At 40.5% G+C, this 18,707-nt stretch overlaps 1 protein-coding gene across 1 annotated transcript in view; it reads left to right on the top strand.

Annotated features, from left to right (window-relative positions):
• Positions 1-999: 999 nt before the first annotated feature.
• LOC120406137 (UPF0462 protein C4orf33 homolog) overlaps positions 1,000-18,707 on the top strand; it is a 29,071-nt gene continuing 11,363 nt past the window's right edge. The window contains exons 1-5 of the mRNA XM_039540484.1: positions 1,000-1,061; positions 2,312-2,369; positions 8,102-8,282; positions 12,873-12,933; positions 16,117-16,165. Coding sequence (XP_039396418.1) covers positions 1,000-1,061; positions 2,312-2,369; positions 8,102-8,282; positions 12,873-12,933; positions 16,117-16,165 — 411 coding nt within the window. The remainder of the gene's footprint in view (positions 1,062-2,311; positions 2,370-8,101; positions 8,283-12,872; positions 12,934-16,116; positions 16,166-18,707) is intronic.

An 18,707-nucleotide genomic window follows, 5' to 3' on the forward strand; every position in this document is an offset into this window, starting at 1 on the left:
GGGCCTGTAACTTGGGAACTCTTTGGTCAAAAGACCCCCAGATTTAGATCACTAATCTCACCCCATGAAGCACACCAAATTTCAAAGCAATCCAAATAACCATTTGGATTTTAGAGCCCTTTACAAAAATCAAGTTTTAAAGCATATAAAATAGCAGGAATGGAAACCCTTTAAACTTTTTACTGTATTGGAACATGCACATTGTACAAATGTGTATTTTCTTAAATACTGCTCTGAATGTGGATCCCCCAAAGATTTAGTAGATGCTGTGCACTGTCTTGGGTAAAACTCAATACATGTGGGTCAGAATGGTCTCAATCACATCAATAGTTTGATCTCTAGCTCTGTACAGAAAAAAAAAGTAGAAACTTTTTGAAAAATAGCTATTTTTAAGGAGTGCTTTTATCTTTGCAACCCATAGCCCAAATGACCTCAGAATTGGCTCACTAACCCTACCCTACACTCTCCTAAAAGACACCAAATTTCAAAGGAATCTGACAAAGGATGTCGATTTTAGAGAACTTAGAAAGGTTGAACTTTAAACAGAAGTCGTGATGCAACCTTAAGTGTAGTGGTGCTGCCGTGCCACTATAACTTATGAGTGTAGTTAAATTAATAATGTTGGACTGCATATTTTATGCTATTACCACTATGATTAAGGAAATTGTTCAAAGTATCAAAATGAATTGCCGCTTGTAACATACCAGTACGGAATGCTAAGCTGTAATCATAGTCAATTATTAAAACATTTCCAAGGACGGTAAACGTTATTAATCACCATTTAAATAGCAGAAATCAGAAATGTCCAGCGGTTACTTAGTGGTGATAGCAGGAGCTAGAGTATAAATGTGGTAAATTTTGTTCTTGTTTAATCTTTTAAAAAATGAAGGCTTTGTGTATTTTAGCTGTTATTGCGGCAAGTGTAGCTGGTCCTGCCCATCACTTCCTCCTAAGCAGGTATCAGACACCTTCCTACTGTTTCTAATTACAATTGGAAAAATGGCTCATTTAATTTTTATCTACGAGGTGGTTTTAATTGCTGTTACTGTTTTTATTACAAAGTAAATCTAAAAATTAAATAGATTTAAATGGAACTAATGGATGTATATTGTGTAATGCAGAAGCTGTTCCCCACACACAGGAGGACAAGTATGTAGCTTCTGGAGAGCCAATAATATACTCTCAGCTTCAGATGAGTTATTGCATCAGGGAGGAGGAAATATCTGTAAAGAAATGACAGCCTCACTATACAAAGTTTAATGAGGACTAAGCAGCTCCCTATCACTGCTTCTAAGGCTTAGGAATAAGGTAGAATCAGACTTGGAAATGGGAAGGGAAGGTATGTGCCCTGAGTGCACTTCCACTTTTGATTTGGGCCCATCTTTAACACTTAAGTGTTTAAATTTTGTCTTCCTCTGAAGCATCAGGCCAACAAAGAACACGGTTTGGGACTAGATGTAGCATTGGTCTTATTTAATATAACAATTTCTGTTACTTACCCACTTCCTCCCCTTGCATAGCACCCAAATCCTAATATGCATGGTTTTCCCACCATGGCAAAACTCCTGTGAATGGTAATTCAGAGGAAATAATTGATTTTTTAATAACACTTTCTTTTTTACATTTCCCTTAAACCCCCAGTTACAGGGCACTAGATGCCTCAAACTATCTGTCTTGGTCCTTAGATGACTCCGATCATTGTGGCATCTGAGGACTGAATAGATTCTTAAGCAGTTACATTAAAATTTCATAAAGAATTTTTACTGAATCAGAATCCAGCATCAGATCGTGACAAGTTCTCATAAAGTCAAATTATCTAGACTGACTAGTCTGGAAAATTCAAATATTAAGCTGAATGAACAATATACCTGCAAAAACAGAACTTTGGCTTGTCTTAGCTTGTGTATTTCTAATTCCTTCTGACTTTATTTTTTATCACCCTTATGAACTCGTATATAAACTTTAGGCTTTCTGCATTACTCACCCACTCTTTGTCACATCAATGAGTCTTTGGAGTTGGCATTTGTAAATGTTTTATGACAGTGTTCCCAGATACCTAGTTTTTTACTTCTTCTTGCCACTAGATGGAAGAAGAAGGTTATCATAATGATGCTTTACCAACCCAGCTACCTTCATGTAATTCCACTCCCTATATTATTTCTAAAATAAGGAATCCCTCAAAAATTGTGTTTGTACAGAACTGTTTTTGACTGCTATATTTCTAAGTTGTGCGATTGTATGTTATATCAACAGAATTACTAAATTATACCATACCATTATCTTCACAGTTTCTTTTTTGTGTTCCCTAAAGTAGAAATGTTTTTGCTAATAATCATCAGACAAAATCACTGGAGGGTAAAACGAGTGAGGTAAGTGTAAATTTGTAAGAGTTATAACATACAAATGTTTGTGACATAAGAATGGTTTTGAAGAATATCTTATTCTTCAAAAGTTTAATATGAGCTCATGCACGCCTTCCAAAAAGCCTATAATGCCTTAAATACTTTTGATGAATAGAGGTAGTTTTTCTTAGGCTTTGCCTGCATTAGCACTTTTGTCAGCAAAACTTTTGTCAGCCAGAAGAGTGTAAAAAATATACCCGGACCAACATAAGTTTCACTGACAAAAGTGTGGCCATAGCTACTGTTGCTCATTGGGGGTGGTTTAATTATGAGCTCTCTCCCACTGGCATAGAGTGGCTACACAGGAGACCTTCTAGTGGTGTAGCTGCAGCAGTACAGCTGTACCACTGCAAGGTCCATAGTGTAGACATAACCTAAAAGGCAAACTCTAAAATTTTGTTTATGCCTTTTGCTGCTCCTTTGTGGTATGGAAACCTGGCCTTAATCAGATTTTTATCCAGTGGAATGGAAAATCAGGACTTAATATTTACAAAACCAAGCAGCATAAAAAGTCTTTTTCAAATAATGAGGCCATCTTTTGGCAACTTCAAAGAAGCAATAAAGCATAGAGCTTTTTATTATTTATTTTTCTGTTATTTAATATTGTTAGAAGTTCTGTTTTGTGTCTCTGAAAGACATTGCACAGAATCTCACCCTTGGTATATTTTCACTTCGAGACAAGCTAAATGTTTCTGAAGTATGCACAACACAATTTTCAATATGCTTTATGTACAATTTTAAAAATAGTAATTTAATCTTCCTCATGTCAACTCCATTTCTAAAGTGTACCACACTGTGCTTAATTACAATATATTTGTAATAACATTATTGAAGCTTGATAATTGCACTGTATTTCTCCTTTCCTTTTCAGTAAGCAATTTTATTTTCCTGTGTACTTGAGAGATGCTTCACCAAAAGTACTGGAAGCTGCTTTACTCCTGAATTAACCCTTAATTATGTTGGTTAGCACTTACTTATACCACAGCCAGACCCTTTGTGTTCACTTGCTTGTATGCTGGCATCATGACATCTTTAATAATATCATCAGGAGAATTCACGGTTCTAGTAACCCAGGCTTGTACTAGTAAACTTCTGTGCATTTCATGACTTGTTTTTCCTCTGGTTAAAAGCAAGTCTAACTGCAGCTGATGTAGTGAACAGGACGGTGATAATATGAAGCTCCAGTAGGCAATGTGTATGGTTGCATTAAGCATAATCATTTCAAAATGATATATTCAGGATTTTTAGTAGCTATAGTAATACACGTACAGTACATTTGAGCATGTTGTGTATTCCACAAGAGACAAACAATTTAAAGGTATTTTACGATGAATATTCATAGGAATGTAGAATTTGCCCATGTGGATTTATATCATTACTCCATCTAGTCTAATATCCTGCCTCTTAACATTTCCCAAACCTGCTGGTTCACCTCACCAATTGTGCATGGAAGGATTTCTTCCTGATCCCTGCTGCAGGCAATTAGCTTGCACTTTGACATGAGTAATAGCTGTCATAAAATTATTCATTCTTTTTAATTTTAGTTACAGTATCCTGCAGCTGTGAATTCCATAGGTTGACTATATGCTGTGCTAAGTAGTATTTTCTTTTTCTATAATATTTTATTATAGGCAGTTTAGGTAGTGACACCTAACGTTAAGGTTGCCAAATATTTTCAATTATCAGACCCTGTTTTTAATTATTTATAACTTTCCCAAACTTTAATAGATTGGGCTGAAATATTCCATGTCAGGTGTCTGCTTCCAAATGAATTTTTGAAATTTTTTAGTAAAAATAGTTAATATGTTTCTCAGAATAAGGTTAAGGACAAATGCATTGCTTTGCTCATATTAAAAATATTCTTGCAACTGTTTAGTTGAGAAGCTATGATGGTTCCATGCTTTGGAGCAGGGACTTGAGATTTGGTAGGGGTTCACCTTGTTTTCAGGGCTGTGCCTTTTGCCTCTGAAAATTTCAGTTTGCACATGATCAGTAGAGACTTTAGAGTTTGGCAAATGAATTCTCTGAAGATTCCCCTTGTACTGAGCTTGGTTTAAGTGACTTGCCCAGCATGATGGAGGAACTCTGTGGCAGAGGCTGGGAGAGAATTCAGGTCCCCAGGGCAGCATTCAGCTGTCTTAACCATGAAACCAATGTTTCTTCTCCTGCAATTGCTCACTTTGTTCAGTACACACTTTCCAACTTCTGTAACAAGTGAGGTATGGTGTCTACAGACAACAGCTTCATTCATTACACAGCCCTGATTCAGTCATCAAACACTGTCCATCCTCTGCTCTTAATAAGGTAGGGGCCCTGTGAAAAAAATAGTACAGTTCACCCTCACTATAACGCCCTTCACAATAAGGAACCTTGGGCTATAACGAACCCAGTCCCCGGATCCCACCTCGAGCCCAGCTGCTGCAGTGGGAGTTGACAGCTCCTCCAGCCCTGGGGCTGCAGCGGAGGCTGAGAGCTGGAGGAGCTAGCAGCCCCGGAGCTGGAGGACCTGTTGTCCCCCCCCCCCCATGGGTCTCTTTTGCTATAACAAACTCCTGGCTATAATGAACAAAGAGCGTGTGTCCTGAGGGGTTCATTATAGCGAGAGTGTACTGTACGTGCTTATAGACTCATAGACTTTAAGGTCAGAAGGGACCATTATGATCATCTAGTCTGACCTCCTGCACAATGCAGGCCACAGAATCCCACCCATCCACTTCTATAACAAACCCCTAACCTATGTGTGAGTTATTGAAGTCCCCAAATTGTGGTTTGAAGACCTCAAGCTGCAGAGAATCCTCCAGAAAGTGACCCGTGCCCCATGCTGCAGAGGAAGGCAAAAAACCTCCAGGGCCTCTGCCAATCTGCCCTGGAGGAAAATTCCTTCCCGACCCCAAATATGGCGATCAGTTAAACCCTGAGCATATGGGCAAGACTTACCAGCCAGCACCCAGGAAAGAATTCTCTGTAGTAACTCAGATCCCAACCCATCTAACATCCCATCACAGACCTCTGGGCATACTTACCTGCTGATAATCAAAGATCAATTGCCAAATTGCCAAAATTAGGCTAAATTTTGAGTGCTTGACTTTGCAACCGTACCATTCTTTTAATATAGTTTTTTTTTAAAAATGTAATAATCTGTAAATCATATTAGACCTGTACCTCCTTTGTTGTCCCTTGTGGATCATTTCACTCTCTACTATATATGTTCTTGCCTGAAGAGGCCTGTCGTGGGGTGTATATATATCACATGGTGACCTGGCAACCAAGAGATTAATGCAGGTACAGTATAGACCCATTTATGTGCGAATCCGCTTAACACATGGTAGCGCCATGCCTCCCAGTGCTACCTATTTAACACACGAGACTTGTTGACATGCAGTACAGGAACTTGCTATGTAGCGCTACAGATTTGCTCACTAAGGGCATGGCTACACTTGCAGTTGTAGAGCATTGGGAGTTAAACCAGCCTTCAGAGACCACAGCAGGGAAAACGCTGCCGAGTGTTTATACTCTCAGCTGGAAGCGCACTGACATGGCCACATTAGCAGCTGTTGCAATGCCACAAAGAGCAGTGCATTGTGATAGCTATCCCAGCATGCAAGCGGCTGCAACGTGCTTTTCAAATGTGGGGGGTGGGGTGGAGTGTAACAGGGAGTGTGTTGTATGTGGAGGGGGAGAGAGTGTGTGTTTGGGGGGCTGAGAGCGTATCAGCATGCTATCTTGTAAATTCAGACAGCAGCAGACCTCACCTCCCCCGCCCCGCCTCTCTCTCACTCATTCAAAGCAAGCAGCATTCCTCAGTAATGGTTCGTTTGTCCTGGAGCAGATAAGCAGCCAGCTGTCAGAAACAGAGCTTTGAAAGGGCATATCTGCATTCCTACAGCATTCCTACAGTGAGTTCAAAACAATGACAAGAGTGACTACTTGACTTAAGGAGATTATGGGACGTTTCCGGTGGTCAATCAGAGCACAGTAATGCAATACCTTGTTCGCACTGGTGCCATGGTGCTCCAGTGGGGGTGCAGCAAACATTATTCTACTCACTGAGGTGGAGTACCAGCAGCGCTGTAGCCACAGAGTCACAGCACTGTACGTGCCTTGCCAGTATGGATGGGTAGTGAGCTAGTGTGCCCAGGACTCCTTTATTGCATTGTAACTCGCAAGTGTCAGAACTCACTGACATAGAAATTGACAGGAAGTGCAGAGCAGAAACGTGTTGTACGTCTTTACCGATATTGGTAAAGATGTATCACACATGCTTAGTCATTGTGGAGGAGCAAAATGTGGAAAATATTGAAATAATTCATCTGCAGTGAATGACAGACTTCATAAGAGAGAAAAAAAAATGCGAGCCAGAAAGAGCAGAAAATAACGGTGTTTTTTTCCTAAGTGAATCATAGACCCTTTTTTTCAGCATGGCCCTCTTAACCCACGGTCCATTAACACGTGGTCGTGACGGCTTGACTCCCGACATCCACGCGTAAATGAGTCTGTACTGTACGGCTTCTCAGTGGTGATTGGCAGCCTTACAGCAGCTGGGAAAATAAGAGCTGGGAAGTAGGGTTTTGGAGTGGCTGCCAGGGGAGCAAGCAAGCTGGAGAAAGAAATTCATTCCAGCAAGGTGCTGAGAAGCTGTGCAGAGAGAGCACCTGGACAAGGGATGACCGGATCTACAGGCTGGAAAAGCCAATAGAAATGACGCGAGGTAGGAAGTAGTTCAGGGCACACCAGGAGGAGTTGTTGAGGCCTAATTCTGTCTGTCTGGTTTTAGGGTTCTGAGCTGGAACCCAGTGGAGTGGGCAGGTCTGGGTTCTCTGAGAGACTAGAGAATGCAAAGAATTTCCAGACCCTTGAGCTAGGGCCGGCTCCAGACCCCAGCGTGCCAAGCGCGTGCGTGGGGCGGCATTTGCCGGGAGGGCGGCAGGCGGCTCCGGCGGACCTCCCGCAGGCATGACTGCAGAGGGTCCGCTGGTCCCGCAGCTCCGGTGGACCTCCCGCAGAAATGCCTGCGGGAGGTCCACCAGAGCTGCAGGACCAGCGGACCCTCCGCAGGCACGTCTGCAGAAGGTCCCCCGGAGCCGCGGGACCGGCGACCGCCAGAGCGTGCCCCGCGGCGCGCTGCCCTGCTTGGGGCGGCGGAATTCCTAGAGCCGCCCCTGCCTTGAGCACTCGGATCAGCTGACCATGCCAAGTATAAGGAGAAAACCTACACATCCCAATGGGACTGAGGCTAACAACCTCCATAGCTGAGTATGGGGCTACCACAGAGATGCAGGCAAGAGGAGCTGACTCACTGCCCTGCCAAATCAAGTGACCTCTGGTGCAATGCTCTTTCTGGCCAAAGAGGGTGCTGTTGCATTGGCACATCAGCTCAGACAGCCAAATGATACATAATACTCCAAAAGAGGGATCATTGTTCAGCCTAGCATCAGCATCATTTTTATGCCTTTTTAATGCATCCAATCATCTCATTTGACTTTTTAATTGCTGCTATATCCTGGGCAGACCTGATGACTCCTGAGTCTTTTTCCCCCCTTTAAAGGATCCCATACATTCAGAATCCATCAAAATAAATGGTAACTTTATACAGCTTTTGCTATTAAGACATTAAGGCACAGTCCCCAATACCACATGATGGTACCCAGCATTTATCCATTTTACATTATTTCGTTTTTCTTTTCTGTAATCTTCTGTAGCTGGAATACAAGATTACAAATACCTGGGACAGCATAAAGGTGATGCATGAGCCAGTGATCATCAGATTTAAGGCAGGTGACCAAGGATTAATAATGGAAGTGAATTCTCTGTTCTTTGATGACCCTTCTGCCCCATCAGGTGAGCCAGGAAAGCCTTTCGATGGACTCTGGGATTACGAAGGTGAGAAATATATACACATACACACACACACAAAAACACACACACACACGGTTATGGAGATAGATTTCAGAATGTGGAAAAACACTAATACCTATGTAGTAATGTCTGCCTGTGACTGCAAACAGCCTGAAATAGCTCTGAGAGAATTTCGCCCATTAACTCAAAGTAGTGTTGACTCTAATGGTAATTTAAATGTCAACATTGTTCTTAGCTCACTGGTGATCAAATCATGCAAGAAAGGAGAGGGATGATAATATTATGAAGTTCTGCAAAATTGAATGCGTCTTATTTTGTTGTCTCAAGTGAACAAAGTTTACCTTGAGTGGCGCTTGAAGAGTATTTATACCTTCCTACTCCTGCCCCACTCCCAGGATTTGACCCCCTCGCAAGTACAATTTTCAGAGAAATGTATTGGGTGACTTTAGACCTCTGAAAGCTTGTTCCGTAGTTGGATCTGTTCAGCTGAGAATGCTTTGTCCCCAGCTCTCACTTATTTTGTCTTGAGCTTTGTGATCTGCATTGTCCCAGAAGATCACAGTTGTTATGATGGTTCATAAACGGAAATTTGGGAAGCTGGGACTTGGTGCATTAATTGCTTTGAAGATTAGGACTAAAGCTTTAAACTAGCAACTGAAGCTGACTGGGATCCAGTAGAGGGATTTGAGAACAGGCCTGGTGTGCTTATGGTGGACTGTATTCTGGAGAAGCAGCCAACTGTATTTTGTACCAGCTGAAGCCTGTACATGGTCTTAAAGTTTGGTTTCAGATAGGTGGATTTCAGAAATCCATCTACCAGGTGATGAATGTATGGATCACTTTGGGCAGGTGTTCATGTGTGGGGGAAAGAATGAAGCTGCAGGTTTTGTTTTTTTTTTTAAAAAAAGGCATTTTTAAATACTGATGCTGCCTGGTCATTCAAACTTAAATGAAAAGTCAGTGAGGTTGTGCACCACTTTGACGAATGGAGACTTTATACTTTCAATGGAAGACTGGGCCAGTGTGTCCGATAGTTCTATATAGCAGCATTTCTCAAACTGGGGTCTGCGAGGGTACTCCGGGGGGTCCCTGGGTCCTGCTGATCAACTCCTCCCCCGCCCTCCCAATGGAGCTATTCCTCTGCACACCAGGGAATAGCTGTTCAGTGGCATGCAGGAGGCGCTCGGAGGGAGGGGCAGGATCGGGGACAGGGTGCTCAGGGAGGAGGCAGAAAGAGGCAGGGAAGAGGAAGGGCAGGGGTGGGGTTGGGTCTTGGATGAAGAGTGGAGTGGGAGAGGGGCCTGGGCCTGAGCTGGGGATTTTGGGGTCCCCGAACAATTTTAAATCAAAATGGGAGTTGTCAGGTTGCTAAAGTTTGAGATCCTCTGCTATATAGCATTTTGCCTTTCCATCGAGCACCACTTGGTCTCATGTGGGTTCAACTTGCACAGCTGCTCTTATTCCAAGAGCTGATTTCTTGTAGGTGTTCTATATTTTAGTAGTGGTGTTGGCTGCATCAGTTGAGGATGAGGTATATTATGAGTGTCATCAGCATACTGTTGACAGCTGAACCCATGACCTCTCACTATCTCCCAGGTAGGTATTAAAAAGAAGCAGGGATAGTATGGATCCCTGTAGGACCAAACAGGTGAGGGCCTTCAGAGAGGGTGAACCATCACCATACTCTGAGCTCTTCTGGAGGTACAATTGGAACCACTTAGTGCTGGGCTATCTACTCCTGCTGTATTATGTAAGAGTGTTAGCAGTACCTCATGGTCCAGTTTGTCAAAAGCTGCAGAGAGATACAGCAGTACTAGCCTAGAAATGTTGCCTATGGTCGTGGCCATAGGAATGCCATCTCTTAGTGTTATCACAGCTGTCTGTGCCGTTGTCTGAAACTGGCTTGTGAGTCATCCAAGGTGTTGGCTTATGTAGCATTGTTGGAGCTTGATTACTACTTTCTCAGTTATTTTGTCTAGGAATGGGAGGTTGAAAATGGGTTGTTAGCTGAGAGGTTTTCAGGGTCAAGTGATGGCTTAAGTATATCTGAAGAAGGCAATGACTATTTCCATTAGTACTGGGCATAGTTGCATTTTGCTGGCTTTTACCAGCCAAGGGGGACACTGATCCATTTCACAGGTTGTGGCTTTAATATATTTCAGGGCTTATTGAGCTTTAGCATGTGTGATAGGGCCAAACTCAGTCAGGAGTGGCAGGGTGGATGTTACAATCTGTTCAGAAGTGAAATTTTCTTTTCTGGTTTTTCCCAATATGTAGTCCATATGCATTTGTATTGATCTTAACAGTGAAGTACACTGACAGCTCTTCAAAAAATGTTGATGCATGAGTCTGATATCTGGGCTAGGCAGTCAAGACTGATTAGCTGGTTTACTATATGAAATAGTTCTGCTGGGCATCAGTCTGTTGCATTGATTGCACGGGGTAGAAGGCTTATTTTGCCTCCTTATTGCAGTGGTGTAGTCCTGTAAGAGTTGTTTGTGCTGCTGGTGAGTGGATTCAAAGTGTCTTTTTGTACCATGGGCATTCTAACTTTCTGCCTATGCGCGTCTTCTATAGTGGTTAATCTGTGAATCAAGGTGATCTTCTTGGTCAAGTTGGGTGAACACATGGCTTGAGACAAAGGCATCAGTGGTACAACATCAAGTGATGGTTCTGTTATACTAACTCATCAGCGTCTTGGCCTCCTGGGCTGAGTTGCAAACCTAGAGAGTTTAGGAATCTTTAGGGGTGGACCAGCATTTGGATGCTCACTATCATGGTGGAAAGGAGGGAAGGCTATGATCTTGCCTGGATGAGGTTATGATCATATGGAAAATGGTATGTTGTCTCCAATATACACTTCTAGGCTGAAGATAGGATCCAACATATGTCTATTTGCATGTGTGGATCTAAAGCCCACCTGGGAGAATCCCATGGTTTCCATGTAGGCCATGAGATCAAGTACTACTGTATCATGTTCATTGTCTATATGGAGGTTAAGGTCACTGAGGACCAGGAATCTGAGGGATTCCGATACCATGCTGGACAGTAGCTCCAGAAATTCCTCCAGGAAGTTGACAGGCTTTCAATCTGGAGTTCTGTAAATCACTAGGAGTCCTAGTTTTCTTTTGTCTTTGCCTCACAGATCATAGGGATGCACTCAAATGTTTTTGTTTGGTAGATGGAATGTCTTTTGCACCCGAGGCTGGAAGGTAACAGAAAATATTTCAATCTCCTCCTTTTTCTGGTGCACTGTAGGGTGTGCCTCAAAATGATCAGTTGTGTCAAGATATGAAAAATAGTTTGATAATAAATTGAGTCTGAGTTAAAATATCATGCTCTGTATGTATGAGAAGAATTGCTAAAATTAATCATATAAAATAACCGGTTATATTTAGGAGCAACTTGATGACAGATGAACATAAAACATGTTTTGGAATATTCATTTTCTAGAAGGCTAAGAAGGCTTGCAGTTTAAATTACTTATATACACATGCTGGCTGAAGCTGATTGGAAAAGAAACAATTTCTTGAGAAACTTTGAAATCTTCTATTTTGCAGAGTTTTAAAGGGGCTTTGTTTTTTGTTTGTTTTTTTTTGTAAATGTTGCTGTGTTGGGGTTTTTTAAATCAAAATTGCATTTGAAATTGAACACTTTCATTTACTGAAAACTGCATCTTACAAACATTTCTGTTTAACATAAATTAAATTTTTAGTTAAGAAAAAAAGTTGAGGATGATTTTTGATAATAAAGTTGATTAAAAATATCCCCAAAAGTTTTGAAAAAATGGAACGTTTTGAAGATGTCAACAATTTGTAAATAAAATGTCATTTTTAAATAAGGCAGTTTTTCCTCAAGAAAATTTTTTTGTAAAAAATGTTGCCCAGCTCTAACAGTAGCATTCTTTCGTATTTTGGATAGTTTACCCATTACAAAGTGCAATGCTGCAATGCAGAAACAAAAGAGTGTTTATCAGTCAGGGGAAGTCTGGTTCAGAACAATCAGAATTGTCACTAAAAAGTCAAACCAAATCCTTTTAGAATCCTGGTAAACCTTTATTTAAAGGCTTCTTTTGGTGGCAGATCACTTCCGGGGTAAGGCCAAAGCAGACCAATCTACCCTATTCCTTCAATACCAAATCTGTCCCCTTCCAAATATATCAGTGTTTAACTACACAATATGCATGCCTAGACATCCCACCACAAACAGTATTTGTATTTGTCCTGTAGGAAAAATACACTCCTATATTCATAATATGATGATCACGTTATTGAGACAGTCTTTCCATCCTCACAACTCTGCAATGCCTGAAACATCTTAAAGATGAATAAAATAACAATTTAGAAGACATGTGGCTTACCTGTGAAGACTGAGACTATCCCACAGATATAATCACAGGCAGTAGCCTTATGGTATTCACCTTGGTGTTGTCATGCTGACAGCTTCCCCTTATTTCCAGGATGGTCACTTAAGCCCTCCTAGTCAATACTTAGCATTCCGCTTGCAGGGCATATTCTGGATTCATGTAGAGGTTTTTTTTTTTTTTTTTTTTCTTTTCTCAAGTACAAGTACTTTCTTAATTCTTGGAATTCTTTGGTTTTTTTTTTTTTACAGTTGTTGAATCCTTTTTTCTGAATAGTGAGACTAAAGACTATCTTGAAGTGGAACTTTGCCCGTAAGTTTTGACTTGTAATACTGATGATGCATTGTTGATGTTTCTCCTCTAAATCCTTGTACTTTGTAACCTTTATGTTCAGAGGTATTGCTGGTGTGTATGTATATGTGTGTGTGTATGTATGTGTGTGTATATATATATTTTGGTAAGTTGCATACTGTACATTGACCCTGGGGACCTTGGTTTCAGGCATTAATTATTTTTTAATGAAACAGTTTCTATACGGGTGTAACTTATGACAGGGAGAACTGGAGGCCTGAGTGTGAGTGAGGGGAATATGGAGGTGCTGCACTTGGAGAGGAACAGTCAGCAGCTGGATGAACATAAGATGACAAGTCAGGCCTGGTGCTTCAGTCAGGGCTTGCGGGTGGGTAGGGAAAGCTAGCTTGAACAGTTAAAACTTGATTCCAGTTTTATACCCTCCTTGACAATTCTGTTTGAAGTACATTGCTGTCCCAGCTCTTACACATATCTTACTGTGCATATCTTTAGAAAATGCCAATTCATTGAAACAAGAACTTTTTTCAGACCATATTGGTATGATGAGAGTTTCTCAGGTCCAGGATGCGGGGAGAGGAGAGAGAGAGATCCCAAAACAGCCCAATGGTTAGGGAACATATCTAGCCTCTAACCACTTGGAGAATCTAGGGCCTCTCTGTCTCAGCAAAAAATAAGCCTTGGTTTTGCTCTGCATCAGAATGGAACCATATGTCAAAACCTCAAAATTTTTCACAAAATGGAATCCTTGTTTTCCGGCCAGTTCTAGTGACAGCTATTTTATCAAATTTTTCTCATCCATGGCCCCAGAGATCTTTGGATTCTCTTGCCCCCATAACCTATAAACCTGAGAGATAAAGACTCAGAATGTTAGTTCATCTATGAAAGCTCTTGGCTTGTCACTAAAAGATTATATTTATTAATTAGAAAAATTGTCTGCTCCATTTGCACTTAATGGAACATATCCTGCATTCCTTCCCATGAATGGAAAACTGCTTCTGAGTCACAGCAAATGTATAATCACTTATTTTTTAAATTTAAAAAATGTGAAGATTCATATAAACTATTAAACATACTGCTCTTGAAATTAGGCATTTATATACACTACTTACTGACGGGTTTATTTAGAACTCTTACTGCTCGTGGCTTTGCAGCCAGCTGTAATCTGACTAATTAATTCTGGTCATAAACGTGGGGTTGTTTATTTTAAAAAAATCAGGGATTATGTGCAATATTTAATTGTTGACTACCAGAAAAAATAATGGTAGTCATCTAGTACTACCTGTTTCTTGGGGGGGCACTGATTATGGTTGTGATGTATCGTAGCACATGCCATATTACAAATTAAAATAATGAATAGGGAATGGAGAGATTACCATATTAGAAGTCAGGCAAGAGACTCAGATGTTATCAGAAACCACCAGATAGATACTTAGGCAGCTCATAATTGCATCTAGACCCTGAAGATGCTGTGTATCATAGTGATCTATTTATTTTTATTGGCTTTATTTGTAACATATGAAGATTCTTGGTAGAAAATTAACAACTCCACTGCTTACAGACCTAGTTAACTTTCAGCAACAAGAGTAGGTCAAGGACCATGTGTTCCTATGTGTTTGTGGGGGGGTTGGATTTTTTTTTTAGGTTCAATTGATCAAAAGTATTATATTAAAATTTTCAATTGTTCTGAGATATCATATAGATTTAAACCACAAGAGACACTGGCATTAAGCTTTCTTAAAAATGTAGGACAAAAACCAGGGGGATGAAATGGTGAAAGCTAAGAATGTTAATGTGGGGTGGGTTAACCCAACTGCTGCTGCCTCTTCACCATTTTGTTCAAAAGTGAGCATTCTTGATTTGCATGCACATGCACATTTCATCTATCTTTAAGCATACATTTTTCAATTCATGACTGTGAGATGCTCAATCATGATGAGCAGTATCTTAGTCCACAAATATTTCCCTTGGAATCAGGGGGCTATTGGTGGCACTACGCAGTGTAAGCAGGAGTATGAGAATTTGGACCTTAATGAAAACAATCTACTCTAGATGTCCAGTTCTCAAATTTCAAGGTCCCCTTCTAGGTTTGGAAATAACAACGGAGTTTTGAATTAACAGAGTACCCAGCTAGAAATATGCCTTGTATGTCATTTTGCTTATTTTAATAATGTATATATTTTAAAAAATCAATCGTAATTCTGCAAATTTTGGGCCTGATTCTATGAGTTGCTGAGTACCTTCTGCAGGTTGCCAAGCTCCCACAAATTTCATGGGGTTCTCTCAGGTGAATTGAGGGTGCTTAATGTCTCCCAGGTTCAGAGCCCATTATTGTAAATGAAATACTGCAAATATTATATCACATCCATAGAGGCACAGCATTTTAAAAAGCATACAATATGCTGCAAGTTGTCAGCACATCTGGATCAAGCTGTATTATTAACTGTGGGTCTCTAAGCAACTAACTAAAACATATTAATTAAAATATATATAATTATTGAAAGATCAAGCAATCATACCTTCTTCATGTTTATGGAGAAGGGGGAGTTTGTTTACTGAGTTTGTAAACAAAGGTATGAGTAAATGGAAGTTATTTATTTAACACTGACATAAATGATAAAGATATATCTCCCTTTATGTGAAATAAGATGTTACATTGATCGTGGGCTGGTAGGATGCTGAAATCTCACTATCTTTGGGGCACTTGTTTATAGAATTCATCACAGATTATGTACAATGTGATGAACATTATTAAAATGAATCCAAGCAGCTGGTCTTTAAATTGATTTTCCTATGTAGTAATTAACTTCTGATGTAGCAAAAAAGTTAGATGATGAAGTTTTGATTTATTCTCTGTGTCTAGACATAACTTAAATTTGGGTACCATTTTAATTTGAACTGATCACTGTTGTAATCTATTATAATGGGGATAAAATAGACCACTGCCTTTAAAGTGTGTGAATGCATATGCTTGTCACTTCCATTACCAGTGGGAATTAGGATAGATCAGTCAACTTGACTGGAGTCTTCAGGGAACAAGCTTCTGATTAGTTGAAGATGAGATTAGATGTTAAATTAAATTCTTCAATATTTTACAAGGGAGGACTCTGAGCTAGTTATGGAATTTGTTTTGACATTATAATTGAAATTCTCTTTTTTTTTTTCCTCATGTTTGTCTTTGGCTAGGCATGGACAACATCTTGTATTATTGCTCTCTGGAGGAAACTGTTTTGAAGTGAGTAATGTTCCACAGAAACATTTTATGATAAGCTGTTTTTGGTTTACATTTATTTATTTATTTATTTATTTATTTATTTGGTAGTAGTTGTTATAGTGTTTTCCCTTGTACTCAGTTGCTTGTAATATCTCTCCAGAAAATAAGATTTTTTTTCAGCACTAATTTTGCTGTTTTTCCACTTGGCAATATTATTATTTTTTAATCTTTGTGTTTTAAGGAGCACAAATGAATGAGGGTCTTTTATTTATTACTGTATTTGTGCTCTGATCTCAATGATGTCAAAAAAGCTCCAGGGACAGGGATTTTAGGGCTTGATTCTGCAAGGTACCTCCTGTATGGTGCCATCTCTCCTCAGCTCTCAATGATGTATCTCACAGAAGGGACTCAGCACCTTACAGGGCAAGAATTAGTTTGTGTTCCCTATGCAGGCTGTTTTTATAGCTTAGAACAAAGATTCTCAAACTATTTCCCAGGATGGACCATATATAATTAGTAAGGCTAAGATTTTTGTCATGATTATTTTTAGTAAAAGTCATGGACAGGTCACAGGCAACAAACACAAATTCACGGAGCCCATGACCTGTCCCTGACTTTTACTAAAAATAACCGTACAAGCTGTGTGGCAGAGGTGCACAGCCCTGACTGTGACCTGTGCCACATGGCTCTGGCTGTGACCCTATTGCAAGTGTTGGGGCAGGAGCTACCCCTATCGCGGGGCAGGAGCACACAGCCCCAGCTGCAGTTCCAATGGCGGGGTTATGTGGGGAGCATAGCCCCGGCTCCAGCCCTGGCTTCAGCTGCGGACAGCTGAAGCTGTCGAAGTCACGGAAGTCCAGTAAAGTCATGAAATCCATGACTGCCGTGACCTCTGTGACTAAATCGTAGCCTTAATTATTAGTGAATGTGTTTTGTGGACTATCCTTCACTCCCTACCTTTCCAGTTCATAATCTTTAAACTGCAGGTATTATCTACATAGCAAGTATTGTTAGCGAAGTATTTAATGCATTTTTAGTTGTCTCCAATGCACTATAGTATTTGGAAACAAGCAGGAGATCCAACAGCAAGTGACCAGCCAGCTTTCCACAACTAACAGTAAGTGTTCTGTAGTCTACAGATTGGAAACCTCTGGCATAAAACATAAAATATTATGAACCAAATGCTCAAAACTAGGTGCCTACGTTGTTCTTGCAGAAATAGGCACACATGAGTGAAGATAGTGAAGATTTACATAATTTACCTGTTTGCAACTGTGTGAAAAAGTGAGGTCCAGATCATGACCCTATCTGTGCATTCACATAAGGGAACAAATGGGCCTACGAAAACCCTTGATTCACCTGTGCTTGCTGCTCATAGTTTGAAGGAGAGAGCAACTACCACCAAGATGCTATTCCTCTTCCTGTGCAGGGGAGTGGAGAATTGGTTAGCAGGGTCTGGGAATGGGCAGAGTCTTGGTTCTGCCCCCTCAATGTGTTGGCTGGCAAAGCTGAGATGGCACATGGGAAAGTGAGCTGCTCCAGAAAAAGGCATATGGTGCAGTTTACTTCTCTGCTAGAGCAAGAGGGAAGCAAGGAAAAGAACTGAAATATTCCTGGGGCAGATTATTAAGGGCAGATTGTAAGATTACTGTCTACCCCTGAATATTGATGGTTTTCCTCTAAATGTTTGCAGTGGAAAAATCTGTAAAGGTGATCCCAAAAAGAAAAGAGAAATTGAGTTTGTTCCTTTTTAAAAATCTTTATGGTGTATAGAGAAGACCTAGAAGTGTTGCTTTATTTTTAATATTTTTCATGCTGTTTTTAATGTTAGAAATATTAAAATCTAACCTTCTCTAGTGTTAAGAAAGTAGGAAAATAGGAGCTGCTATGCTCGTTCTGACCAATAGTCCATCTAGTCTAGTATCCTGTCCGTGACAGTGGCCAGTACCAAATGTTTCAGAGGAATGCATATGAACTGCACAGTATGCAAATATTGAGTAATCTGCTTTCCATAAAGGCCTCCTCTTAACCCCTAACAGTTTAAGATTGTCTTACACCCCGACCCATGACATTTTATCTTTCTTCCAATATGCTTTGTTAGCGTTGACTATTATAACTGGATTTTCTTCTTATCCATATAAATGTCCAATCTCAGACTTTAAGGCCAGAAGGGATGATCATGATCATCTACATTTCAGGCCACAGAACCTTGCCCACCCACTCCTGGAATACACCAATAACCTTTGGCTGAGTTATTGAAATAATCAAATCATGATTCAAACACTTCAAATTACAGAGAATCCACCATTTACACTAGTTTAAATTGGCAAGTGGGCCATGCTCCATGCCGCAGAGGAAGGTGAGCCCCCCTCCCCACGGTTTCTCCCAATCTGACCTAGGGGAAAATTCCTTCTCAACTCCAAATATGGTGATCAGTTAGACCCTGAGCATGTGGGCAAGACCCATCAGCCAGACACCGGGAAAATAATTCTCTGTAGTAACTCAGAGGCCTCCTCATCCAGTGTCCATTATCATCTTCATAATTCTTAGGTTATCAGGGTTG

Source organism: Mauremys reevesii, linkage group 5 (assembly GCF_016161935.1).
Source record: "Mauremys reevesii isolate NIE-2019 linkage group 5, ASM1616193v1, whole genome shotgun sequence".
Taxonomy (NCBI): Eukaryota; Metazoa; Chordata; order Testudines; family Geoemydidae; genus Mauremys; species Mauremys reevesii.